Source organism: Cynocephalus volans, chromosome 14 (assembly GCF_027409185.1).
Source record: "Cynocephalus volans isolate mCynVol1 chromosome 14, mCynVol1.pri, whole genome shotgun sequence".
Lineage (NCBI taxonomy): Eukaryota > Metazoa > Chordata > Mammalia > Dermoptera > Cynocephalidae > Cynocephalus > Cynocephalus volans.
The window spans coordinates 102,318,410-102,343,747 of NC_084473.1; the positions used below are offsets into that span (position 1 = coordinate 102,318,410).

Sequence of the window (25,338 nt, forward strand, 5' to 3'; positions counted from 1 at the left end):
CCCAGAATCCCTGCGGTGCTGTCCCAACGCACTCGTGGGTGTTGGGAAGAGTTAATTTAGTACAGTAAGTGTGTTTTTAACTGTGGAGTAAAAGATTCTCAGTTCCTAAATAATTTTTAAAAATAGCAAAACTTTGATCAGTTACTCTCAGCCGAGCCTGGAGTAACTAAAAAGTGTTAGTGGAAAATCCATGCCCGAGTGTGGCAGTGTCTGAAGCCCCATCGTCTCAGAACCACTGATTCCAGAGCAGAGTGCCCTGCAGCAGGAGGAACAACGCTGCAGAGTCACAGGACGGGCTTCCCTAGGGGCCACCGGAGCCCTCTCTGCAGGCTGTCGGTTGGTGTGTGAGCCATGACCGTCCAAGCAGTCCTGAGCTGGGACAGCACGCAGCATGGACATCACTGAGTGCTTAAAGCACTTCAGCGGTAGCAAAAAAAAAAAAAAAAAAAGCATCTGAGGCTACTTTAAATGGATTGTGTATGTGATGCCTTTGAAATAATGAGAAGAGTAAGAAGAACGGTTCCAACTGGCTTCCCTCCTGCCACACAAGGTCTCATCAGCATTCCACATGGAGTGTGGCCACAGAGGTCTGGGCCATGAATTAGGTGGTCAGTCCATGAAACTGAAGACGCAAGGCCTGCCTGGGAACATGCATGACCTGGGAGTGAGGGACGGTGGGATGAAAACAGGGTACATGGAAAGATGGTCCTCAACCCACAAGGTCTGGCTGACATGGCCCCACTACAGCGATGTGCCACGGTAGTTGGCTTTCCCCGAGACGGGTGCCTGCATGACATGCTTCGGGATGGAAACAGTCCTGAAGAAGGGCGGCCACCGCCTCCTGTCACACTGCTGCCTGTGCGGCAATGATGCGGCCAGCTTATCACTCTTGTGGGCCTTCTGCCCGGCTTGGCAAGATGCTAATGGTGAGGAGGAAAAACACTGACCATTTTATGTGTTCACTGACAGCTTTCTTTGGGGCCAAACATAAAAACTTACAAATACTTTCAGGAAAAAAAAACACATATAAATATATATATTTTTTACTAGCAGTTCCATTTCTCAGAGACTCCTTACACAGGACCCTCGCCAAGTCGGACAAAAGTCTATGTGGTTGCCGGCTGAGGTGGGGGTAGGCGACCAGACCTGCACCCCTTCAGCCACCGCCTCACCCTACAGCACCCCTAGGATGGCCCCACACACCAGAAACAGCATTTCTTTCTTTTCAAAGATGACGGGTAAGGGGATCTTAACCCTTGACTTGGTGTTGTCAACACCACACTCTCCCAAGTGAGCCATGGGCCGGCCCTAGAAATAGCATTTCTTGACTGGCAGGTCTTGAGGGGAATTTGCACTGCAGAGTAAGAATATAAGGTGCCAAATTACAGCAGTGGGTTTTACAATGATTCAGGATACCAGAAACTTACGCAGAATTTATAATAGCCATGTAATGGTGGAAGGCACTTTGGCATATGTAACTACTTATATTGTGAGTCCTCTCTCAGAATCCACACTACATTCTACAATTAGTCACCAACTGAACTGACCAACAAAACACAAGATTTATAAGGATCACCAAGAAAACAATAAAAATCACCACGTGAAACTACTCCAAAGACTATATTTTTACCTGCATTTAGTTTTAGCACATTCAACATGAGGATGCTCTCTCATCTCATAGCCTTCATGGGGACTATCTCCTCCACCCCAGAAAGCCATGTTTACAACGCGTCAGGCATCAGAGTCTGCAGGTACTTACGTACAGTGAGGCCCTCTCAATGGGGCCTTACTGGAACAGAGCTGGGCAACTCCACCATGGGACACTAGGTGGCAGCACAAGATCAGCACAAGGGTCACAATGGTCATGGAGATGGATGTTGATTTTAACTTTTACAGAGAACAGCAAGAGTATTCCCAGCACAGAATTAAAATGAACTCAATATATACACACTGTTAGAGCTGTGGAAATAACACATGGGATGGGTACTGAGCTGCCCAGTCCGCACCACCCTGCCCCGCCCCCATCACCACTAAGGGCAGTTCCACCACAGGCGGTCTTACCTGACGTACTGGAACGCCCTCGTCTGAGACCCCGATCCATACACCTGGAGGGAAACCAACAGTTAGGCCTGAGGAAACCACACAAGCACCGGGAAATTCCATGGGACTGACCTCAAAACTGTGCCCCCCAAAGGGGCCGTGACACTGACTTAGGGCATCTCATCCCACACCTAGCACCTTGCACTTCACACTTAGCCCCCAACAGTGAGGTAGAGGCAGAAGTACCTAGAGTGTGAGAGTGAGCGTGTGCACGCACATAAACTTTTTCTTTGCAGTACAGTACCCGAAGGAATCGGCGTCTGTCAGAACCCTGTGAGGTGCGGGCACGACATTGGTCCTGGGGACTGTGGCCAGAGTGCAACTGGGTGACAGGCCCACACACAGGGTGGTACCCATCAGAATAGCTGGGCGCTGCGCCCAGACCAGGCCATGCACAGTGGGATGAGGCAGCGTGTCCCGGAGTTTTCACTGCCAGCTCCCCAGGTGATCACAGCAAATGGCCAAGGCCTAGGTGAGAGCCACCCAAGGCTGGCATGGGACAAAGCGGCAGGCTGGGGGAGGGCACCTCTGTGCCTCGGCTCATGTTCTTTTCTCTGCCACTGCTTACCACCTGCAGAGAGCTCCTCATCTTTTAGGGACAAGCTCCGACGCCATGTCCCTGGGAAGCTCCCTGCGCTCCTTCTGCAAGAACGAGATGCTCTCCCTTCATCCACCCCTCAGGCCAACTCCCCAACTGCAAGTTCCGGGACAGGACTTTGCCCTGTAAGAGCCCCACACCATGCCTCACACCGCGTGAGAGCAGAATGACACTTGCTGAGCAAGAACCTGCTGAATCCCGGAGTTTACACCATCGCCAAGAAGGAGGTGGCTCTCTGAGGAACCCTTAACCCTACCGTCACAGGGGACAGCAGAGCCGCCAGGGCTTCTGTATGCCTACCTGCCTAGGGCAGAAAGAAGGCCTCTGAGAGGAGGAACAAGGACAGGTTATCATTATTATTCTAATATTCCTGGTGCCTCCCCTCACTGGCCACTGGATTGCAAAGAACAGCCAGCCGCAGCAGCTCTGCTGACAATACTGGCTCCACCACCCCCACCTGTCACATGGCCTCCCTGCCCCTGCCAGACCTGAGAAGGGAAGAGCAGATGAGGAAACCCTGCCCAACCCGCCCCCAGGGCTGTCTCTACAGCAGGGCTAAGGCTGCATTCGTGTCTTAGTAAGCGCGTGCATACGCTAGTGTTATGGGCCTGTCAGTTCTATGTACTTAAGTTCTGTCCTGGCAAGGAATGCCGGGGAACACTGACTTATGAAGATTTCTGTGACAAGACAGAGCATGGCAGCAACTCATGGTAAAGAGAAGTTGAGGAAAGCTGGTGGTGGGCTCTTAGAAGCAGACAGCAGTTCCTTGGCAGTTCTGCCTGAATCCAATCTACTCTAGACTCCCTAGCACACTTGGGCAAGGCAGAGAGGAAGCAGCAGGCCTGGTTCGGACGGAGGAGGTCCCCCTGCCACCGCACTGCCAGCCCCGTCACCCAGAGACCCGCCCTCCACCCAAGTGCTGTCCTGCAGGCATAACTCCTGTATTTTTTTTGTGACCTTCCTTATTTTAGAGAAGAGGTCACAGAAGCTCAGAGTGCTGGCATGACCTGCACCCATGTGAGTGAAACCTATCTTGACTCCAAGTTCAGGATTCTTTTTCCCACGACACTGCATCCAGACTTCAGAGCTGCCTGTAGTTTCTTTTCTAATCTAGGGCTGTCACACTGGCACGGGCTAATCTCCAGTCTTGCTGGCACATGGGTTTGGGATAAGGCAAGACCCAGGTCCCAGCACTCAGCAGCAGGTGTGTGGTGCGCTGCTGTACTTCTGCCCACCTGCCTCCCCCTGTCCTCCGGGGGTCTGCCCAGTCAAAGCTCAGGCACCTCTCTGCTTGCTTTGCACCTCCCACCGCACTCGGTCAGGGGCACCACAATGGTTGGCCCGTGGGTCTGCAAAGTGTTCTGGCCACACTCACAGAAAGCCCAATTCCCATACACAGTGGCAGTGGCCTTCAACAAGCCTGCTGAAGGCTGATCTCAGTCCAATCAAAAGCTCGGACTCACCCCTCAGGGCTGGGACGGCCATCCACGCACCATTTCCCCGAGCAGGGGTGGCGGGGGGGGGGGGTCGTGGTTGCAAAGAACCACGCCACACACCTGCTCAACAGAAGGGGCAAGGGAACTGAGATGGAAATACTCAGCGGCCTGAATACCAACTAATCCCAAAGGAGGTTTGCAGCTGTAGCTCAGGATGTCCAAAAACGCTCCTGCAGACAGAAGTAACCTGCAGTCTGTTGTGCACTTCCCAGCTGCTGCGTCAGAGGCCGCGCTGTCTTTTAAAAAGACGTGAAATGCAGGCACACCTCCCTGCCTGACACCTTAGGGCTCCTCCCCAGGGGAGCCCACCACCCAGCTGGCACTGACACAAGGCTTGGCAGGCCTGGAGCTTGGCTGTGGGCAGCACAATCATTGGGGGACCTCAGCCTGCTCCCTTCAGGTCCAGTGACAAAAGCCCTTAAGCAGCAACCCCCCTCCATATTCCCCTTCCTCTGAGGACCAACCTGATGTCCATGTGGCACATGGGACTTGGGGCAACAGTCCCCGGTACAGGAGGAGGCAATGGGGGAGGGCTGTTCTGCCTGAGCTGCAGCAGTAATGTGTGGGACCCCAGCTGTTCACCCCCAGGCCTTGCTGACTGCCTTGAAGCCATGCTCTAGCGGGTACGTTTGTCTAAGGTGCAGTGTGAGCCATGGCTGGAAGCCTTCCTTCCTGGCATCCTTCAATAGTCCTGCTGGATTTCAGTTTCTATCATCTATATTTTGGCTTAAATCAGCCTCCCCATATCACCAACACAGTATTCTGTAATATGAAGATTCATAATTCATGACTGTAATATTTACTCTGTGTGCTAAATGTGAAAAAATTTTTTAAAAGGTGTGTGCAAACAACCGTCCCCCACCCCCCAAATAATCCGCCCTTCTAGGGCTCTAGAATCATCTGAAACCCCTGCACACCCCCTCACGGTGTGTCTGAGGCCGTGTCTCCTTTATGGACCTGGCATACAGTGGGTGCCCAGCACAAGCCAGGGTGTGAGAACTGCAGGAGCTCCGGTGCAGCCCCGTGGACTCCTGTCATCCTCCTAACAGAAGACAGTGTGAGGTTTAGTCCCTGTGGCTTCATTCCACAGGACTGGAATGACACAAGGAGATTCGTGGAAGAGTCAAGGCCGCTATCAGCACCTGGGAACTGAGGGCTGGGTACTCAGCAGCACAGGCCAGAGGGCAGACGAGCAGCAGGCACTCCTGGTGACTGCGTGGCCCTGACCACACCACTGTGCCTCGTGTGCTTAAGACGACAAAGATCTGTTGATTGACCAAACTTTGGCCAGGCTCCTGACCTTCTCCGAGGCCGATTTCTGCACTATCTTGTAAAATCCAGTATTAGCAAGAACCCTAAGTCAGTTTACCAAGAACCTCCTACCCCTGATATCTGACCACCCTTGATATCCGATCGGGTTCCTCATGCCCCATTGTCCTCCAGGTGATCTCTGATCACCCTGGCCTGTCTTCAGCAAGAATCCTGTTAGTTTGGTTTGGCCAGAATCACCCTGATGTTTCCTCTTAGTAATTTCCACCCACTGACCCCACCCTGTCCACGCTGTGTTCAGAGTTGAGTCCAATCTCTCTCCCACTGCAAGACCCTGTTGCAGTGGTCCTTACATCTATCATAACGGTCCTGAATAAAGTCTTCCTTACAGTGCTTTAACAAGTCATTGAACAACTGCTTCTTTAACAGATCCTATGGCTTCTCTCCACAAATGGAGGTCAATGTTAGGATCACCGCAGATACCACAGTATCAGTAAGAAGAGTGTATGTGTCACACCAGCTTTGAACTGGATTTTGAGATATGGTTTCTCCAAAACTTTCCTTTGAAAAAACAGCAGGGATCTTAAAATGACATAAACCTGGATGCAAACCCCAATTCTGCCACATCTGGGCTGTCCTGGGCAAATCCATCTCGAAGAAATTATTCTCTCATCTGTTAACTGGAATAAGTCACAGTAAGGTGGCAAAGCAGAGTGACAGCCCACCGTGGATGCACGTGCTCTAACTCAATCGTGAGCCAAAGCCTCTTCAAAAGTGAACTCAGGAAGCTGGCTCCCCCGCGCCACACTCACCGATCCTACAAACCTTCTGAACTGGGACCCAGCATCTTCTGAACCTCTCTGTGATTCAGCCTAAGACAACTTCTGTGTGTGACACACTTAACCTAGCAACACGTTCCCCGAGTTCTCACACCAGGCATGTGATATGGCAGGGAGAGAGATGCTAAGATGTGCTCAAAGACTGACCTCTGGCCAAGGGATAAGACAACAAAGGCTTCTCCAAAGAGCGGCTGGAAGGTAAGCGACAAATGAACCCCACTGGAAGAGGAAAAAGATGGGCACCCCCCTTTACCCCTTCCTGAGTAAACAAAGCATCTCAGAGATGAGCTGGGTAGATGCGGTCACACGGGTCCCTCAGACTGCTCCTCAGAACCATCTAACAGGTGCAAGAAACAATATCTCAACTGGACAGAACAGGATGGAAACGTAGCGACTCCCTCACATTCTTGACAGGAAATAGAACTCAATGTGACAAAAGGAAACAGAACACTCTGAAAGGCTCCCTTGGGACTCCCGCCTCCCACCACCAGAAGGCATCTAGAAAAGACTAAAAGCCTGCCATGTTCTGGATGAACCACAGTCACGGATGGCTCCAGGGGTATTTTCCCTCCTGTCTCTGGCCCAGAAGCTGGCTGGGCCTGAAGACAACACTTGAGTTATTAGGTCTGCAACAATACACGCATTCTCGGGCTGCTGGGAGCCTGCTCTCCTGCCTCACACTCAGCCCCGGCTGCTGCCAGGGGCCAGTAAATCAAGAAGTAGTTTCCTGGAATCTCTGAACAGTTTACTCTGCAAACAAAGGAGCTCTGATCTCGTTGTGCCAGGAAGAGTCACTGAGTGCAGTGGGCAAAAAGGAACCAGGGCTGTCACCAAGATGCAAAATTCCCAACAGAGAAGCTGGACTGAGGGGATCCGAGGACAGCGGTCCCTCGGAACCCCAGCAAGAAAACTTGGAGTGAGTTTCACCTGGTGGTCATAGTTACAACTGCTAGCTTCCAGATGAAGACACGGAGACACTTTCACCCACCCTAAAGGAACACGGCCACTATAAGCTCAATGACTAATTCAGCCACATTTCTCTCATACCACCTGGGTGCCTGGGGCTCTCCTGGGAGTCAGGAACACAGCTCCTGGTTTTGAAAAGCTTACATTGTGCTAGCACGAACCAAGGGCTGGAAAGTTAGTATTCCAGTTGGTGACAAGTGTAATGAAAGCCATACCATGGTTATTGGTGATGAACATGGTGGCACTGCACACAGAGCAGTCAAGAGATGAGGACGGAATGGAGAGGATGCCCAGAAGAGAAGTGCTCCTGGAACAGGCAAGGGCACAGCCAAGGAGACTCTGCCTGAGGATGAGGGGTGGACATGCTGTCCTCGAGACGAAAGCCAGGCCAGTTTCTGACTCCTCTGAAGCTCCCTCTGGTTGTTGGACGGAGTGCGCCGGGCGGGCAGAGTGAGAGTGAGAGTGAGCAGGAGGCTACAGCAACAAACCTGGACAAGGCAGTAGCAGTGTAGACCGGAGCTGGAAAGCGGTTCTACCCAGGTGAGGCCACTGGGACGTGCTGGTGCACTGATGTGTGGTGTGGGAGGAGGAGAGCCACGTGTGGCCACAGCACCTCCATCCAGGGACACCGAGGTACCACCGAGTGAGGGGGTGGCAGGGAGAGTGGGCATGGGCCATCGAGAACCTGGAGCTGGGGTGTGGACTGACCTCTCCTCTGAGATGTATCCAACGAAATGCACCTATACAATGTGCCAGCCCTGGGCAGCCACCCCATCGTGTGCCAGGCCAAGCGTGCTGCTCTACGCAGGCAGTGGAGTGGCTGACACACAAGAAGAGACACACACCTCGGAGAACAGTGACGAAGAGCAGAGGCTCGGGTCCAGAAACAGGCTCCACCAATGGGCCACGCAAGCCTGCACCACTGACCTCACCTCTGTGCTTCAGTCTCCTCGCCTGGAAATCAGGGGGATGATGCTACCTCAGCCCACAGGCTTGTTGTGGCATTAAACAGGCCATAGATGTAAATGTCACACAACAGGAAACGTGAGCCAGCTCTTTTGATCGACTGATGGACAGAGAGATGTACGTAGACAAAGGTATAATTTTTCCCCCTGGAGTACACTCAATAAGCAAGTCATCCGGCAGAATTTTCATAGTCGCGGGATGCTTATCTGCTCTGGATTCCCCTACCAAATACCACGCTGAAAAGGATTCTGGAAGGCTACGGACTGGAAGAGCGAAAAAGCGGAGGCAGACGTCCAAGAAGAGGGACAGGCAAGGCAGAGGAGCAGGAAAAAGGAGAGAGAGGAAAGCCACAAGGACTCAGCAAAAGAGGAGAGAGCAGGGCTGGCACGGAGTGAGCAGCCCACCTGCCCCCTGATTGCTTGGATGGTATCTGAGGGCACCAAGCAGTGGGCCTCAGCACAGACGTCCTCATCCCTGCTGCACACTCACCATACCACTGGCATCAGACCACTAGGGGCTCCAGAATCCTCCTGGCTGAGAGCATCCGAAGGAGTATTGGTCAGCACTGTCATGGTAAGTGCCCAGACCCGGCCCACCTCCTCCCCACCTGCAGGACAGCGGGTACAGGCACAACTGTGGTCACAGCCAGCAGGCCAAGAGAACATCAGGGGAGGCCGGCTGGCATGGGCACACAGAACCCATGGAGTGGGTGGCCTGGGCAAGACTTGCTGTCCGCAGACTCGGAAAGGCAAGGTGACTCGAGTTACATCATAAGTCCACTGCTCATGTGAGCTCTATCCATGCACCTTCCTTCCCTTTCACCAGTGGGGGCAGGGATATACAGCCACTTGTCGCTCATCACCTGTGAGCTGATTCCCCATTTGGGCCGGGCCGCAAGGTGGCTCCTGTGCCCACCAAGGCTGGCACCTACCGTGAGTGGCTCCCCCTGGAGCGCCTGCAGGATGAAGTTGCTGACCACCCGCCCGTCGTTCATGTGCATGCGCGGCCCAAAGGTGTTGAAGATTCTGGCCACACGCACTTCCACGCCTTCCTGGAACAGAGGGAAGAGGAGTCAGGTGCGCTCCCTCTGCGGTCTGCGCGTCCTCCACCTTCGCATCTCCAGTGCACTGCATGAAAAGCGTGTCAGAAAATGTTTTGCTTTTTATCCCAGAATAAAATTGCTTTTTTGTTCAGATTCTATAACATGCTCATCATAAACCGATATGGAGACTATACAGAGTTATACCGAAGAAAGGCAAAGTTGTCCTGGATCTCACCACCAAAAGGTCACCAGCATTAACATTCTGGTAGAACACCTGATAGACAGATAGCACAATGCAGGGAAGGTGTTTATATAGCTTTTCCCCAGTAAATGTTTTCCAAAACGGGATCATGGTATAAATACTCTTTTTATAATTTTTTTCACACGATATACAAATTTATCACTCAGAAAATTTAAGAAATTTAAGTGTCAGTGATTGTTTGAGAAAAACAAGGAGAAAAACAAGAAATCTTGGGAAAAGAGAGACACACAAATGTGCTTAAAGAGCCACTTTGCACCTATACCCCCAATCTGCTCTGTAGAAAAACTAATGTCTTAGTGAAAAACCAACTACTACTTAGTGCCCAATATAAGCTACAGCTAACGAACTGGAAAGACACATACCAACACTGCTTAAAATAGTCACCTCTCCATTTATTCTCCATCTCTACGTTCATTTTCTTCTATGTTCCTTCTAATGTGAAAATCTGAATACCAAATGTTCTAAAGTCTGAAACCTGAGCACAGACATGATGCTCAAAGGAAATGTTCACCAGAGCATTTCAGATTTTGGATTTTTGGATTAGGGAGGCTCAGTTGGCATGTAGTCTGCAAATCTTCCAAAATCTGAAAAACAAATCTAAAACCCCGCCAAAACACTTTTGGTCCCAAGCATTTCAGATAAGGCATACTCAACCTGTGTTTTTTTTAATGTTTCTACTTTTACTACAATAAACATGTATGAGGGTACTTCAAAAAGTTCGTGGAAAGGTTGGTATTATTTTTCAATTCTATTTTTCCACAAACTATTTGAAGTACCCTCATAGTAATTTTGTAATCCAGAAAAGTATATTTTCAAATATGTAATCAGGAAAGTCTATTTTCTAACTGCAAAAGACCCCTCCAAATGATCTTGTTTAATTACTGTTTCAAGACTGATTTGCTGGGATGAAAGAGCTCACGTCGTCACACACACTGAGTGAGTGGGCTGGCACAGCGTGCTTCCCACGTCTCACCTGTTACACCTGGATGTGCACTCTGGGCGCTGGACAGCAGGCAGCGTGTGCCGCAGCTCTGCAACTCTGCTCCTCGCTACTCTACCGCATACTCCCACACCTGCCACTGACACTCTTGTCACAGCAAAGGTGGGAGAGGAACAGTGCTCACCCCATAGGGGCTTCTGAGACTGAAGTCCCTCCATGTATATATACCCTTAGCACATGCCCCGTGGTGATAAACATTAGCTGCTAATGTCACTGCCAGCCAAAAGAGTTCTTTTCTAATTCCACCACCTTAGATCTGGCATGGCTGGGAAACTAATGAACCCTTAGCTAATGAGCCTTATTTAGCACAGAATTTCTCCACCGGTACAGCAAGTCAGAGGGGCTGAACTGCAGATTCCCAGGGCCCATGTTAGCGCCCACAGTGGCTGAGGCCACCACAGTGTGCCAGCCAAACACGAGCAGTTCCTATGTGTGCTGAGATAAGGAAATGGTCGGGAGGCGTGGACCTAGCACACAACGTTTAGAAACCAGAAGAGCTAACTTGTCCTTAGCTTTCAGACTCTCAGGACAAAGATATGAGGTATTATTCCAAGTCCAGGAATAAATCAACCCTTTTCTCTACTGAACTAACCACAGTATATTAGAAAAGGAGCAGAGATGCTGTTCTCAGTAGAAAATAACTCAAAAGTACTCACTTGCATTAATGGATAAGATGGGGAAAGAATCACAAATGGCTGAACATGGCTTTCTTCTAGGAAGAGAATGGGAAAACCTCAGCAAATTTACAATAATCAAACCAGTGTGCCCAGCAGGAGGAAAGCTCAATGGGTTGCACAGAGTTTGCAACAAATCAAATGCTTTTATCCCCTTGGCCTTCCCTCTCCTCAGGAACATTCCAGAACATGGCCTCATTACAAGCTGAGCTCTGCAGACAGTCACTGCCAACCACAAAATCAGAACAAGCCTTTGCTTGTTCTGATTTTTTCCATCTGGATCTGCAATGGTCAGGCAGTACGGGACAGTTCCAGGGGACAGGTGCCATGGCTGCGAGAGCAGTGACACTCTTCCGGGAGCTCGAGCTCTCAAGCGCAGTCACAGCAACAAGAGCAGCTACACATGAACCCTGACCTGCTTACATGGAGCCAGGGGAGACCCATGGCTCACTCCAACCCAGGCCTGCTCTCCTCTTGGACACTGGCACCTTCTGGAGTTGGTGTGTGGATCCATCTCTTTCTAGGGAATATCAGGAAACCCTCTGCCTTGATGCAAAGCTGCTCAACGGTACACTCTGCCAGATACCTGACACTCGTCCCCCATCTTCAAAGCAGGTGGGAGGATGGACAGTGGGTGGGTGCCAGCATGGCTGTCTGTGGTGGCGGCTCAGTCAGCACCCACACACACACGTCGGATGAAGGCCTGACTATTCCCATCTCAGACCTGGGGAGGGGGTCCGTGTCTGACCAAAGCCATCGTCCCAGGAAGGGGAGAGCCAGGTGCAAAGCCCAGACATTATGCGCCAGGCCACAATGCCTCACTTACAGGGAGCCCAGCTTGGGAGGACCACTCAGCAAACATAGCCATAGCTGTGCATGGACTGAATTGTGTCCCCAGAGTTCATATATTAAAAGATTAATTCCCACTGTAACTGTTGAGGGTGGGAAATCCTATTATGGTAATTGAAAGGTGGGGCCTTGAAGAGGTGATGAGATTGTAGGACCGTGCAGTACTGAATGGATTAAAAATGGTGGTTCCGAGGGCTTTAAAAGAGCTATCTCCACTGTCTGTTCCCCTGTTTCTCAATGTGATACCCTGGGTCACTGTCACCACCACCAAGGCCCTCACCAGATGTGTTCCCTGGACTTTGGACATCCCAGCCTCAGAACCTATAAGCAATATATTTCATTCTCTTTATAAATCACCCAGTTCAAGGTATTTTGTTATAAGCAACAGAAAAGGACTAATACAGCTGTGAACTTGACACACACGCAGGCTCCATTAGCCAGCAACCCTCCTGCCCCCAGCGTGGGTCCCCTGAGCTTCCACCACAGGCGGATGTAGGCTCCGCACACACAAGGCCTCGTTCAGAAAGCTGACTCCTCTTCAGTCACGGCCTGGCCCCTGTGCTATAGTTTTGTCCCTTGTGGTGAGCCATCAGTCACTTATGACTCCAGACATCGAGGAGGAGGAGGACGCCTGAGAGTTTGAGCTACATCAGCATAAACCCGAGGGAAGCCTCAGAGGCTGGATGTGTGACCCCGCGGGAGAACCCGCCTGAGCGCCCTGTAGCACGTGGAAGGGGCCGGGGCTGCACCCCTGGGGCCTGTGCTCATCCCGCACGTGCCAGCTACGCATCCCGAGGGGAAGCCACTTCAGTTCCTAAGACTGAAGACCCTGATTGCTGAAATGGGGACGGTGATGTCCGTTCCACCTACCCATGTCACAGGAACACAAAGAAAACGTGACACTGCTATTACCATCTGTCCCCAAGGGATGGTTCTGAACCCAGTGTTTGCCCTGGACCACTGTCCATGCTCCCTGATTATACTGCCGTTTCCTGAAGTAACGGTGCCCACACGTGGAATATCTCACAAACATTCCCAGCAGGCCCTGGGATCACAAGGTCAGAACTGAGGTTCCTGGAAAGACTGGCACTGAGGCCGGTGGATACAGAGACTAGGCTGCACTAAGGACAGCCCACGGGGCAGCTGGGGCCGACGACTCCTTCCTGCACTTGCAGCAGCCCCAAGGGGTGCGGGGTAAGGGGCTGGGTGTGCAGGGCCAGAGACACAGAGCCAGTCAGCAGCAGGAGGGGACAGCCTAGCGAGAAGTGACCCAAGAGGAGTAAGGAAGGGACAGGGATTCCTCCCTCTCCAAATATCCCCACAGACAGGAATGTTGCCAGCAGGGTTAGGTGAGATCTTCCTCAACATTCCTTTGAAAGTACGATCTTTCCTTGGAGAGTAATGTCTCAAGCCACCGAACACTATGACCACTGTCTTCACTGATGGAAGGTCCTGGAAGGTAGAACAGAGAAGTCCTGCACAGGGGGAGCAGTGCTGACCAGAGAGGACCATCATCCCTTCACTGTGCTGACACCTGTTCGGAGGGAGGTGTTCCCAGGCACACCCACCTGTGGGAGCAGGAAGGACAGGTAAGAGGAGGTGTTTCCAGGCACACTGGCCCCAGCATACTGTGCCACCTCCTCGGTCTTCCTCTTGCCCTGAGAGAAGTAGGCACATACCCCTAAAGCAACAGGGGCAGGAGGTCCCAAGACCAACCCACCCAATTCCCCTACAGCCTCTCATGGACGCATCCAGATGGGCTCTGCTCCCCACCTGGGGTAAGGCCAAGGCCACTGTGGGGTGCAGAGCTCACACTGCCGAAGCAAGACTCTCACAGGGACTAAAAACTCCAAGTGGTGGGTGGTGGCAGATGGAAGAAGCCACACAAGGTCAGGGGAGGGCGGGCACTTGTCCTTATCTGCCCAGCGCGAGGCCAGGAGTGTGCAAACATTTCCTGGTGGTGAGCAACGGGACAGGCGGATGTGGACAGCAGACCCCAGCCAGCGAGTGAGTCACAGGTCAAGGGACACAGCTGATGCCAGGCAGGTCCAGAGGCTCAGGTCTGAACCCTAGAGTGTGAATCTTACCCACCAAAATTGGACTTGTTTTGGCTGCTTGATTTTTTTTTTTCCACTCAAGTATAATATATATACCAACTCTCTGATTTTTTAAAAAGTATTTTAATGCCCCCAAATTACACAAAACCACACCCTTAAGGCAGCTGCACTAGATGCTTCCTGAGCTTGCTTGCTTTCGGCTCTGCAGCTCCACAGTTTTGTGAATGGTGGCCTGTTTTGCAGACCAGGCCCAGCGGGTGGGCCCCAGACTTGAGTCAGACCCACAAGGGGGTGATGAACTCAGATGTTCCCTACACACTGGCCACAGACCTCCATTTCCAAAACCACTGCACCCAAATGCACACAGAAGCGGCAATTTAATGCCTCTCTGATATGTTCAAACTCTTCATCAAGACGCTATGCCCTTTGATCCCCACACCTCCACCTCATTCCAGAAAGACGACTCAAGGGAGCTTCCTTCTGTGAAATCAAATTCTACTTTGAATACATTTCACTCATTAAAAGAAACTCCGCAGAGAATCCTTTGGAAAAGGGAAAACTTTTTATAAAGACATTATTCATACCTCTATTCACCTTGTTCATATTTTCAGTCCTCACACATATTAGGTTTATTCAGAGTGAGACACACCCACATTCCATACAGGGCCTTGACAATGAAACGACAGTTTCTACTTAGGAGGGAATGTGTTATTATGTATAAAAAATAGAAACTTAAGTTATTAGAATAATGAATTAAAAATGTATCAAATGCATACTATTCCATCTGATCCATCCTTCTTTGGTCCCTCCCCCCCATTTGTCTCCAGATAGAATAAATCCCTAAAGTTTTACATTTTCTCCCCAAACTATCTCCAAAGGCTGCATGTTGAGAGCCAGGGACGGACAAGGTCACAGGCAGCTCCCTGCTGACTCCTCTCCTGCCGAGGTGCGAGTAGTGACAGAGAGCCACACACGTGCACTGCTGGTTCTGGCACCGGCACCAGCTGTGCACCACAAGGAGTCCGGACAGCAGGAAAGGGAGGACCACGGCGTCAGGAGCTAGCAATGGGTTCCTGTGGGCCGGGAGCCAGACACAAGGTTTGGAGCCCACCTCCCGTCTGACTGCACCCACCCCAATTCCACAGACCCTGCTCTAGCAGAGGCCGAGCAGCAGGTGCTCCAGATGCCAACCCCCTCCCCTGTCGCTCCTTTGCCAACGCCTATTACAGGCAAGCGGGGCATCCTCAAATAATGTCATCTTCACACGGGCACAGTGACACAGCCTCCTGCAGGGCACTGCGCTGGGGATGCAGGACCTAAAAGGGTTACACACAGTGAAGCAGGGAGAGATGAAAAGCAGCAAAGCCCCAGTCCCAGGAAGTAACAGCCTCTCTGGATTCCAAGCCCTGAAGAGGCGCAGCGACTTGCCCCAGACTGGGCCCCACCCAGAGGGCAAACCCAGTGAGGGCCAGGGGCGCCTGACCCAACCTCACTGGCAGCGAGTAAGAAATTCTGAGACAGGGAATCATGTTAATGGCTTAAGTGTTTTACAACCTTCATATTCTTTACGTGGAGGTCTTTGTTTCATCTAATCTTTCCCTGTTATGTTTGTCTCTAGATGAGACTGCGGGTAACAATTTTTCTTCCCTCTCGCTTATCCATGCTTTCTGTACCTGGTATAGCATCGTGCCACTGCAGGAAGCCACACATGTCTAGAATGCACACTGTCTGTCCTCATGGGCAGAGGAAAGGCGCCGTCTCCTGCCCTCAGCACTGGTGCAGACACGAGGGAGACAGTGCTTGGGCACGGTTGCCAGGGCCCAGCTGCAGCCGCGGTCTAGGACCCACGGCTCTCCCTAGGAAGAAGTACCATATTTACAACACGGATGAGATGGGGTGGGAGGCGGGAAGCTCCTGCTGCACCCTCCTTGTAGGCCTCTCAGAACTCAGGCAAGGCCACAGTGCCCTCAGCCCAGGCCCATCGCTCTTGGCTATGTCAGGAAGCCACAACCTCTGCCTGTCTGCCTTGCAGCCACCAGAGCCAGGGGCATGGTCACTCCTTCCTATCACACCTGCTCACAAGTCCCAACATGCCACCAGGACAGGCTTTCCTTGGTGTCATCTCCAGAACCACATGGATGACAACATTCAACTGGGCAGACACGAGCCCTTGGGCAGGTGTGCTACGCAGAGTGACGAGCCCTGATGATTCCACGGATTACCCAGTGTACCTGCTGTTCAAGACCCATGTTGCACAGACTCCTTCCCAGAAAGTGCAGAGCCCGTCATCCACATGGCAGTTCTCAAGACTCCCAGCATGATGGAAAGTGATACAGGCTTTGCTCCTACATGCAGAGCCCACAGCACCCCACAAGAAGTACACTGTGAGCTCGGCTATGGACGTGACTCTCACACCCATTCCACAATCGTGTGTTGCCTCCTGGGTGTGAGGCACATGCCCGCAGATTTCACAGAAGACGACACTCTGCCAAGGGAGTGGCAGGCAGCTCCTTCACAAGGGCAGCCCTGGCTGTGCAGGGACACCCTTCCAGCAGGGCTCTTGTCAGGGACAGCTCAGCCATGGGCAGGTGGGACCAACCATCTACATGAAGGACTTCTAATGGGTATGCTATAGTTTTCAAGGCAATGCTATTAAACTCCTGAGACCCAAACAAGCAGAAATTTAAATGCCGAGAGTTATTTGGCGCTGCCTTCCTGAGCTCCTGCACATGGATGATGTGGGTAGATCCGGCGTTAGGATGTATGTGACATGCTGGTGTCCAGGTGCCTAACACTGCCTGGCATACAGTCAGTGCTTAATAAGTGCTGGTTCTATTATTTCTAAATACTATAATTATCACGAGCACAAACTTGATAATATGTACACTTATAAATCTATCAACTGTTACACTATTAATCATTTAATAAAAACCAAAACTTCAATAAAAATGTCCTGTCTGCCCATCAGCTTTAGCTATGTAAAAAGTCACTATGTTAGAAATACAACCACAAGACTGGAAGCAAAAGGAAACAGTTGAGATCCACGTTACTCCTGAAACTCACTACTCGCAAAGCACGATCACTGAGCCCCACACTGGTCAGCTCTCATAAGCACGATGCGCACACAGGTCGTCCTGTGTGTCAGGGAGACCTCAAACTCTGATAGAATGATAAAAGTATGTCCTAAAATTGATTAACGTTTCTTAGAGTAAGTGGATAATATAAGCCAACAGCCCAAAGTGGCTCAGAAAGCAATAGTTCTGCTTCTGGCCAAGAAGTAAAGCAGAAAGGCTTAACTATCTACATCAGCACAAGGTCATTTTACAGATCTTTAATGTTGGTATTTCATTAAACATCCAATGAGAAAGAGCCCCTGACAGCCCGTCCTCCCCACAAAGGAGCAACACCTGCCTGTGATTATACGCTGCACTGTCATCTCTAGTCCCATGGAGATGGAAGGCCCTGGAAGGCTGCCCACAGAGGTCAGGAGCTGGCCCTTAGTGTGTTCCTGCACCGGCTCCCCCCAGGGCCTCAGAGAGACACTTGGGAAGAGTCCCTGAGCCCAGGCACCTGGACGCCACTCTCCCTTTTCATAGAACTCACAGCAACCAAATCCTAGAGCTCACCTGCAGCTAGACCCTGAGCCTGAGAATACTGCTCTACAGACAAATGCCACATCTGTCAATGGCCTGTCCTGGAGCAACATCCCGTGTCCACATGGATCTGAGAGTGCAGACCCACACACAAGGGCACATGCACTGAGAATATAGAGTGGCCTGGGCACTCACCCAGCCCCTCAGGGGCCCCTCTCTGCACAGCTCACCAGCTCCTGCACAGCTCGGAGGTGGGCAGGTGCTGCAAAACCTGCATCAGAGAAAACTAGTGACTGATGGGTCACGTCTCTGAGACGGAGTCAGTGTGGGAAACTTGGCCTCTCAGTCTGTGGGCAACTTCTGGCTACAGCATGTGGGTGAGCAAATCTGTAGCATAAAATACCCTTGGCAAAAGCACCTGGCACAATGAATAATGAAGAAAGCAGGAAATAACAGTAAATGAATACAGCAATAACTCCTAAAGATGTTCAATTAAGGCAATAATGAATTCATTTTTATACTGAATAGATAACCAAAAGGAAAGTTAAAAAAAAAAAAAAAAAATCCACTGATTTGGAGGCTTCAGGAAAACAGAGGAACTTAGCTGCTTGTGGGCAATTTGGCAATAAAGAAGCCTACTGGTCATACCATACAAAAGTCCAAACCTAAGAATTCATCTCCAGGAAAACACTTTTAAAATAAGAAGGTAAATGGAAAAAGCTGCGGATAATACCATGAATTTATAATAGTGGGAAAATGGGCTTCCCCAACACCCGCCCCAGACACAATTAGTCATGGCATTTACTTCCTTCGCAGCACTTCATGTCTGACGTGGGACTCCGTGCGTCTAAACTGCAGCCCAGAACGTGCTCAGTACCTGCTTCATGTAGGCATAGCACATGGTCTCTGCCACCCGCTTGCCTTCGTCATAGCAGGCCCGGGGGCCTATGGGATTCACGTGGCCCCAGTAGTCCTCGCTCTGAGGGTGGACTTCAGGATCTACAGATGGGGGAAAAATACGATTGTTTTTTCATCTCTCCTGTTTTCCAGTTCATATGCATAATGAACAACACACGTTTATGATGCAAAAGGGAACTCTGGAAAGACTCAGGTAAACATTTACAAATGCAGAGACGTCAACGACGGAACCTCAGCATTCTGTATCTGGTCTAAGTTCCAGTGAGACACGGAGTCTTCCCTTTAGTATTAAGTAATGACAGTATTTAACAGGAAAAAAAATTAAATTAGAACATCAATTTTAAGTCTTCCCTCTCTTCAGGAAACTGTTCTTAACGTTTGGATTATTATACAAACTGTAATTAAATATAATCTATGTGAAGAGAAATATGGTTTAATTTTGTATTTATAGAATCTTCAATTAGAGTCAAACTTGTTCTTATCAGAAAAAAAACAAAGCATCTGTGGGACACGATGACTCACACATGCCATCACCAGAGCAAACCTGTGCCCGCCCCAGACACGGGAGGCAGGCTGCGGGAGGCTGCGAGGACAAGTGCTACTCCAGCACATTCCGTCCTGCCTAATTCCTGTTCTTCTAGTGTGTAAATCCACCACACTGTACGATGTACCAGGGGAACAAACTAAAGTAACCAGGTAACAACTTAGCTGGTGCAGAGTAATGTCTCTGCCTGTGCTGTGTTTAAAATTCCCTTCAAAGAGCACATTTTTCACTGCACAGAAAGGTCTAGGGCATAATACTCCAAGAGAAAAAAGCCAATGACCTCGGCTCACAGATATACCAGATGACTGCTATCAGACCTTTTTCTGGAGATTTGTAAGAGCTGGGTAAACTAGACCCCAAAGGAGGAGATGGTCATAAATTTGGCAAAGACTGAGACAGAGAAGGCTGGGCCACCATGTGCTGCTCAGCTGTCACTGTCTGGACTGAAACACTCAGGAAGCCAAGCATCCCTCACAAAATCATTTAGGAAAAAAAAGGGGTGGGAGCCACTTTGTTATTAAAAATGTAGGGCCGAGCCCGTGGCGCACTCGGGAGAGTGCGGCGCTGGGAGAGCGGCAAACACTCCCGCTGCGGGTTTGGATCCTATATAGGAATGGCCAGTACACTCACTGGCTGAGTGCCGGTCACGAAAAAAGGACAAAAAAAAAAAAAATGTAAAGGGCCTACTGGAGTCAAACATCATTTCCAGTTGTCCCCCCTTTACGGCGTTGTGTGAGGCAAACAGACTCCACACACACTGCACTAAACCTAAGTTTATGTTGGTTATCAAATGTCAGAGCACAGCAACCAGTGAATTCCATGAATTCCACCTAAAATTATTTAAGACCCCTAGAGAACACAAGCTCTTGTCCAGTGTGCAGACAGAGAACAAGGAGGGTGGGAAAAGAAGGGTGCTGTGGGAAGAGGCCACTGTGCCCTTCTGGACAGAGCAGAGGCAGGTAAGCACGTGCTCGGCCCTCTCAGCTGCCTGGGACTTTGGAGAAGTGGGTAACACGCTACCTTGTCACGTGGAATACAAAGAAGGGACCACATCAAGCACACGGTTCTCCAAAACCTGCACCCAGTTGGTTTGCAGCTGAATAGAAATCAATGAAAATTGAAAATACAGCTTTGGTCCTCATTCCTGCCACACACTCCAGACCACGGGCAGGCTGGGAGAGGGACAGGCAAGGCTGCAGGCTGGTGCAGCAGGCTCCTGGCTTTCCAGAAGTCGTTATACAGTAGGTGAGGTGATCAGCGCGCGTCTCTTCACCTGGCCAGTTTAAGTGCCAACCTGTTGACTATAAGGTGTTGCTCACATCGCTCATGCTAAAGAACAACACGTGCTAAATGGGCAGAAAAAAAAGTCCCCAGTGAATGTGGTATCTGGGGTGCCTTGAGAGCAGAGTGGCAGAAACACCTCTGTAGGATCACAAGTGGTGGGTCCCTGTTGGCCAGGTGACATGACACGGTGCTCCAAGCTGTGTGGTAAGACAAGAGGTTGCCTTGCCCAGAGGGGCAGCTCAGTGGCCACCAAGGTCACACACGGGAAGAGCACGAGCAGGCTGGCCTTCCCAGCAACGGAACCCTGGCCTTACCATGGAGTCCTCTTCACCTACAACAGGGCACAAACAGCCCGATGGGCACACAAGCGCCCCCAGGGGAAGCCCACCCACTCACCTCCATACACCTCCGATGTGGAGGCCAGGAGCAGACGGGCACCAACTCGCTTTGCCAGCCCTGCAGAAAGCAGAAAGCAGACATTCAAGAGAAACTGTCAACTCACATGTGTGGCCCCCTTAAGCAATGTTTTAGTATTAAAGGGATCGAATTTCCATCAAATCACCCACTCTTACTGCATTTGCTTTGGAACCAAAGTAAAACAAAAGCTTAAAGAAAAACACAAATGGATCTTCAGGACAATGTTCGGTTGGATACTTATAGTGGTAAGCAGGGCCAAATGCAGGCGCTTTTGGTCTGATGACATGTGACTTGAGGAGTTGTATAGACTCCTCCACCCCAAAACATCACCCTATATTTTATCAGGTAACTTTACCTTTGCAAGAAGATGGCAAAGCCCTTCTCATCTTAACTTCTAAAATGACGCCTGGCTCCTCCTGAACATGCCCTAGAATCTTCTGACCATGCCCTTGACATCCCCTGGCTGGCTAACTCCACACCCATCCTCCTGCCTCCTGCAAAGTCCAGCTTAAACAACACTTTGTCCAAAGCAACTCACCGCATTCCTCATTCCTCTTCTGAATACCTTTCCTGCATTTACTGTGCACATGTAGAATAGACATCAACTGTGGGGTCAAGTTCATATGGAGAGTCCTCCTAACTCTCTAAGTCCTCATGTACGGTGGTTCACCAGAGGCTCTGAGAAGCCCCATGACCTTCTCTTAACTGCAGGCTTCCAGACTACACTAGAAGGTGGTTATGCTGGATACTCCTTGGCACCCAAGCCTGCGTGGGGGGACAGGGGTCCATGTGTGCCCAAGAAGCACTGCTGTCAGGGAGAAAAAAAGTTTGTGTGTATAGTCTCTGGGCACTTCCGGGGAGGCCAGAGTGGGACAGAAGGGTCCCAGTGCAAGGGACCAGACGTATGGGTGTGTCGAAGCACCTGGGGCCAAGAAGGGGCAGCCGCAAAGATGCGGGTTGAGAACGAGAGCACAGGGCGGCTAAAAAGGTGAGTGTCTGGAGGCAGACTATGCCCACTCCAGTGCCTGAGGAAGGAGCACTAAAAGGGGTGCAGGACACGAAGCAATTCCCAGGCCCAGCTCCTCCTCTCCAGCTCCACCCCGCGGAAGCCTGTGAGGTAGTCACCACACCACGCTCTGGAGGAGACAATGGAGATGACGGTGGTCGCTCCAAAACAAAGGACCCTGTTTAAGTAAACTTTTTATTTTGAGGCATTCAAATTCAGCTATACAAGTAATACAGAGAGATCCCATGTACTCTTTACCCAGTTTCCCCCACTTTCTCCTAATGGTTAAAACCCTGCAGAACTAGAGTACAAGGTCACACCCAGGACCCTGACACTGATGAGTCAGTGAGTGCTCCACTGCACAGAACGCTTCCATCTCCCAGGGACCCTTCACATGGCCCTTTTACAGCCTGCCTCCCTGTCTCTCCCACTCCCTACCCTCTGGCGATCAGTAACCCATTCCCCATTTCTGTCACTGTCATTTCAAGAATGATATGTAAATAAACTCATATAGTATATGACCTTTGAGGACTGAATCTTTTCACTGAGAATACTTCCCTCAAAATCCACCCCAGTTGCTACGTGTATCAATAGCTCCTTCCTATTTTATTGCTAAGTATTCCATGGAATGGATATATCCAAGTTTATTTAATCATTTGCCTATTACAGGACATTTTGGTTGTTTCCAGTTTTGTGCCATTACGAATAAAGCTGCTGTGAACATTTATTATAGGTTTTCGTGTGGACATAAGTTTTCGTTTCTCTGGGATAAATGCTGAGACTAGACAAAGAGGTTTCACTGGGCAAAGAAACCAACCACAGTGCCAGGGAGGTGGTGAAGCCACAGGGATGGAAGCCCACCAGGAAGAAGCCAGGCAAAGTTCTGTGCATCTCGTCCCTCTTTCCAGCCTAGAGATGGTCTCCCTTCGGCTTTTGTCCATGTCTTTCCTGGAAGATGCTTTACCACTCCTGCAAGAACTCCACATCCCGTCTCACCCATGGTTCGAGCCCTCGCTCGAGTCACTTTTGCCTTGCACTCTAACAGCATTCTGCTGGGGCCTCACTTTCAGAACCTTCCCTCCCTACTCTGTGTCAAAGATGCTTGTGCCCACAGGCAGCACCCTAAGGGACGCCAAGTTCCCTGGGAGAGAGCCTGAGTGGAATTCTCACCAGAATCCCCACAGGGGACAGCACAGTGACTGCATCCCCCAAGTAGGAAAGATAAAGGGTCTGTCTCTAGAAGCCACACGCATGGCAGCTTTTCCTCTGGTGTCATGGAGAAGCGGGAGCAGAGAGTACAGGGAGGGGTACCTCATGGTGGCAAAGGCAGCACACTGCCTCCACCATGCCACACCGCTGAGCAGAAGCAGAAGCGTGTGTTCTGTGTGGTGACCAGGGCAGAGGATGCTGTCAAAGAGAATGACCAACGCCCTTTCTAGGTAAGAAGATCACCTTACTCCATGCAGAACTTGGCCCTTGTGATGGTAAACTTTGTGTGTCATCTTGACTGGGATGACAAGGGACACCCAGATATGTGGCTGAACATTATTTCTAGGTGTGTCTGTGCGGGTGTTTGCGGAAGAGATCAGCACTTGAATCTGTGGACTGAGTAAAGCAGATGGTGCTCCGTGGGCACCTCCCAACCCCTGGAGGCCTGAGTAGAACAAAAAGACAGAGGAGGGGCGGCTACTTGAGCTGGAGCATCGATCTTCCCTGTCCTCTGTGCCGCACCTCTCAGGCCTTGGAACTACACCACCGGCTTCCCTGGGTTTCCAGCTTGCAGATGGCAGATGGTGGGACTTCTCAGCCTCCATAAGCACCTAAGTCCAGGCCTCAGAGTAAATCTCTTTTTCTTCCCTCCCTCCCTTCCTTCCTTCCTTCTTTCTTTCCTTTCCTTCCCTCCCGCCCTCCCTCCCATCTATCTATCCTATCTATCTATCCTGTCCGTCCGTCCGTCCATCCATCATCTATCTATCTATCATCTATCTATCTATCTATCATCTATCTATCTATCTATCATCTATCTATCTATCTACATATACTACTGGTTCTGCTCCCCTGGAGAACCCTAATACAACCCCTCAAAATGCTTAGTCTGAGAGACTTAAAAACCAGTCTATAGCTGCCTATTAGTCCCATGTCCACACTTTGCTCAAATTAAAACTTAGTGCTGTACTTCCCAAATCTATTCATAGAACCTGTTTGAAATGTTCTTATAATTAAATCCATTTCCTCTTGACATTTTTAAAAAGTGCTTCCTTTCCTCCACTTTGCAAATAATCAAAAACCCTAGTCTAGGGGGAAAAAACAAACAAACCCTAAACTGTGCCAAATTTAAGCATGCCTTTAATTTTAAACATTAATCTGTGGATATTACCCACAGCTATCACTCTATAAATGGCCCCTGATACTGGGATCGGAGCCACAGTGCATCTTCCCAACAAGAGGCACACCATCTGTCCCAGATGCTGGTCACCTGGCTTCAGAGGGTAAAGAGGAGGAGTGGACAGTCACTGGGAAGGGCCTGTGGTCCCTCCCAGGGTATCTACCCTGAGGCATCACACACTGGTTACTGCCATGCATGAAAGTTAGAAGCTAGTTCATGTCCCCCATGATGAATTCCGATGACAAAGTCACACTGAACTATCACTGCAAATCTGCCAAATAACACGGGTAGAGTAGATGCGAGGGAGGGCTGCAGACACTCAGATCAAACTCTAGTTGAACGTTCAATTCCCTGCACTTGGACTTGTCCTAAGATATCCCCAGCAAGAGCCCCAAAATAAAAAAACGACAACTCACCCAACATGTTCAGTGTCCCGATTGTATTGGTCTTTAACGTCTTGATAGGATTATACATGTAGTTTGGAGGAGAGGCTGGAGATGCCAGATGGTAAATCTGGTCGACTGAAGGAGACAAAGCAGAAGCATCCAGTATTATTTCCAAGAAAAATGCCAAGAAGTCGTGAACTCCTAGGAATTATACTGTATGATAAAGGCACTGGCATATCTTTCACTGAAATTATATTTGTCATGTCATTCTTTATAGAAACTAATTTACATTTGTAATGAGAAGAAATATTTTTTTTTCCTTAATTTTATTTTGTCGATATACAATGTGGTTGATTATTGTGGCCCATCACCAAAACCCCTCTCCCTCCTCCCTCTCCCCCTTCCCACCCAACAATGTCCTTTCTGTTTGCTTGTTGTATCAACTTCAAGGAATTGTAGTTGTTGTGTCTTCTTCCCCTGCCCCCCGTTTTTTTTTGTGTGTGTGTGTGTGTGAATTTATTTATTTATTTTTAGCTCCCACCAATAAGTGAGAACATGTGGTATTTCTCTTTTTGTGCCTGACTTGTTTCACTTAATATAATTCTCTCAAGGTCCATCCATGTTGTTGCAAATGGCAGTATTACATTCGTTTTTATAGCTGAGTAGTATTCCACTGTATAGATATA

General features: G+C 50.1%; 1 protein-coding gene across 6 annotated transcripts in view; it reads right to left on the reverse strand.

Moving 5' to 3' along the window:
* Positions 1-25,338, reverse strand: part of UXS1 (UDP-glucuronate decarboxylase 1) — a 151,948-nt gene that overhangs the window by 61,510 nt on the left and 65,100 nt on the right. For all 6 annotated transcript variants that reach the window (XM_063078026.1, XM_063078023.1, XM_063078028.1 and 3 more), the window contains 5 exons: positions 24,683-24,787; positions 20,854-20,913; positions 18,589-18,710; positions 9,166-9,285; positions 2,062-2,105 (listed from right to left, as the gene is read on the reverse strand). In XM_063078026.1, the coding sequence (XP_062934096.1) occupies positions 2,062-2,105; positions 9,166-9,285; positions 18,589-18,710; positions 20,854-20,913; positions 24,683-24,787 (451 nt within the window). The remainder of the gene's footprint in view (positions 1-2,061; positions 2,106-9,165; positions 9,286-18,588; positions 18,711-20,853; positions 20,914-24,682; positions 24,788-25,338) is intronic.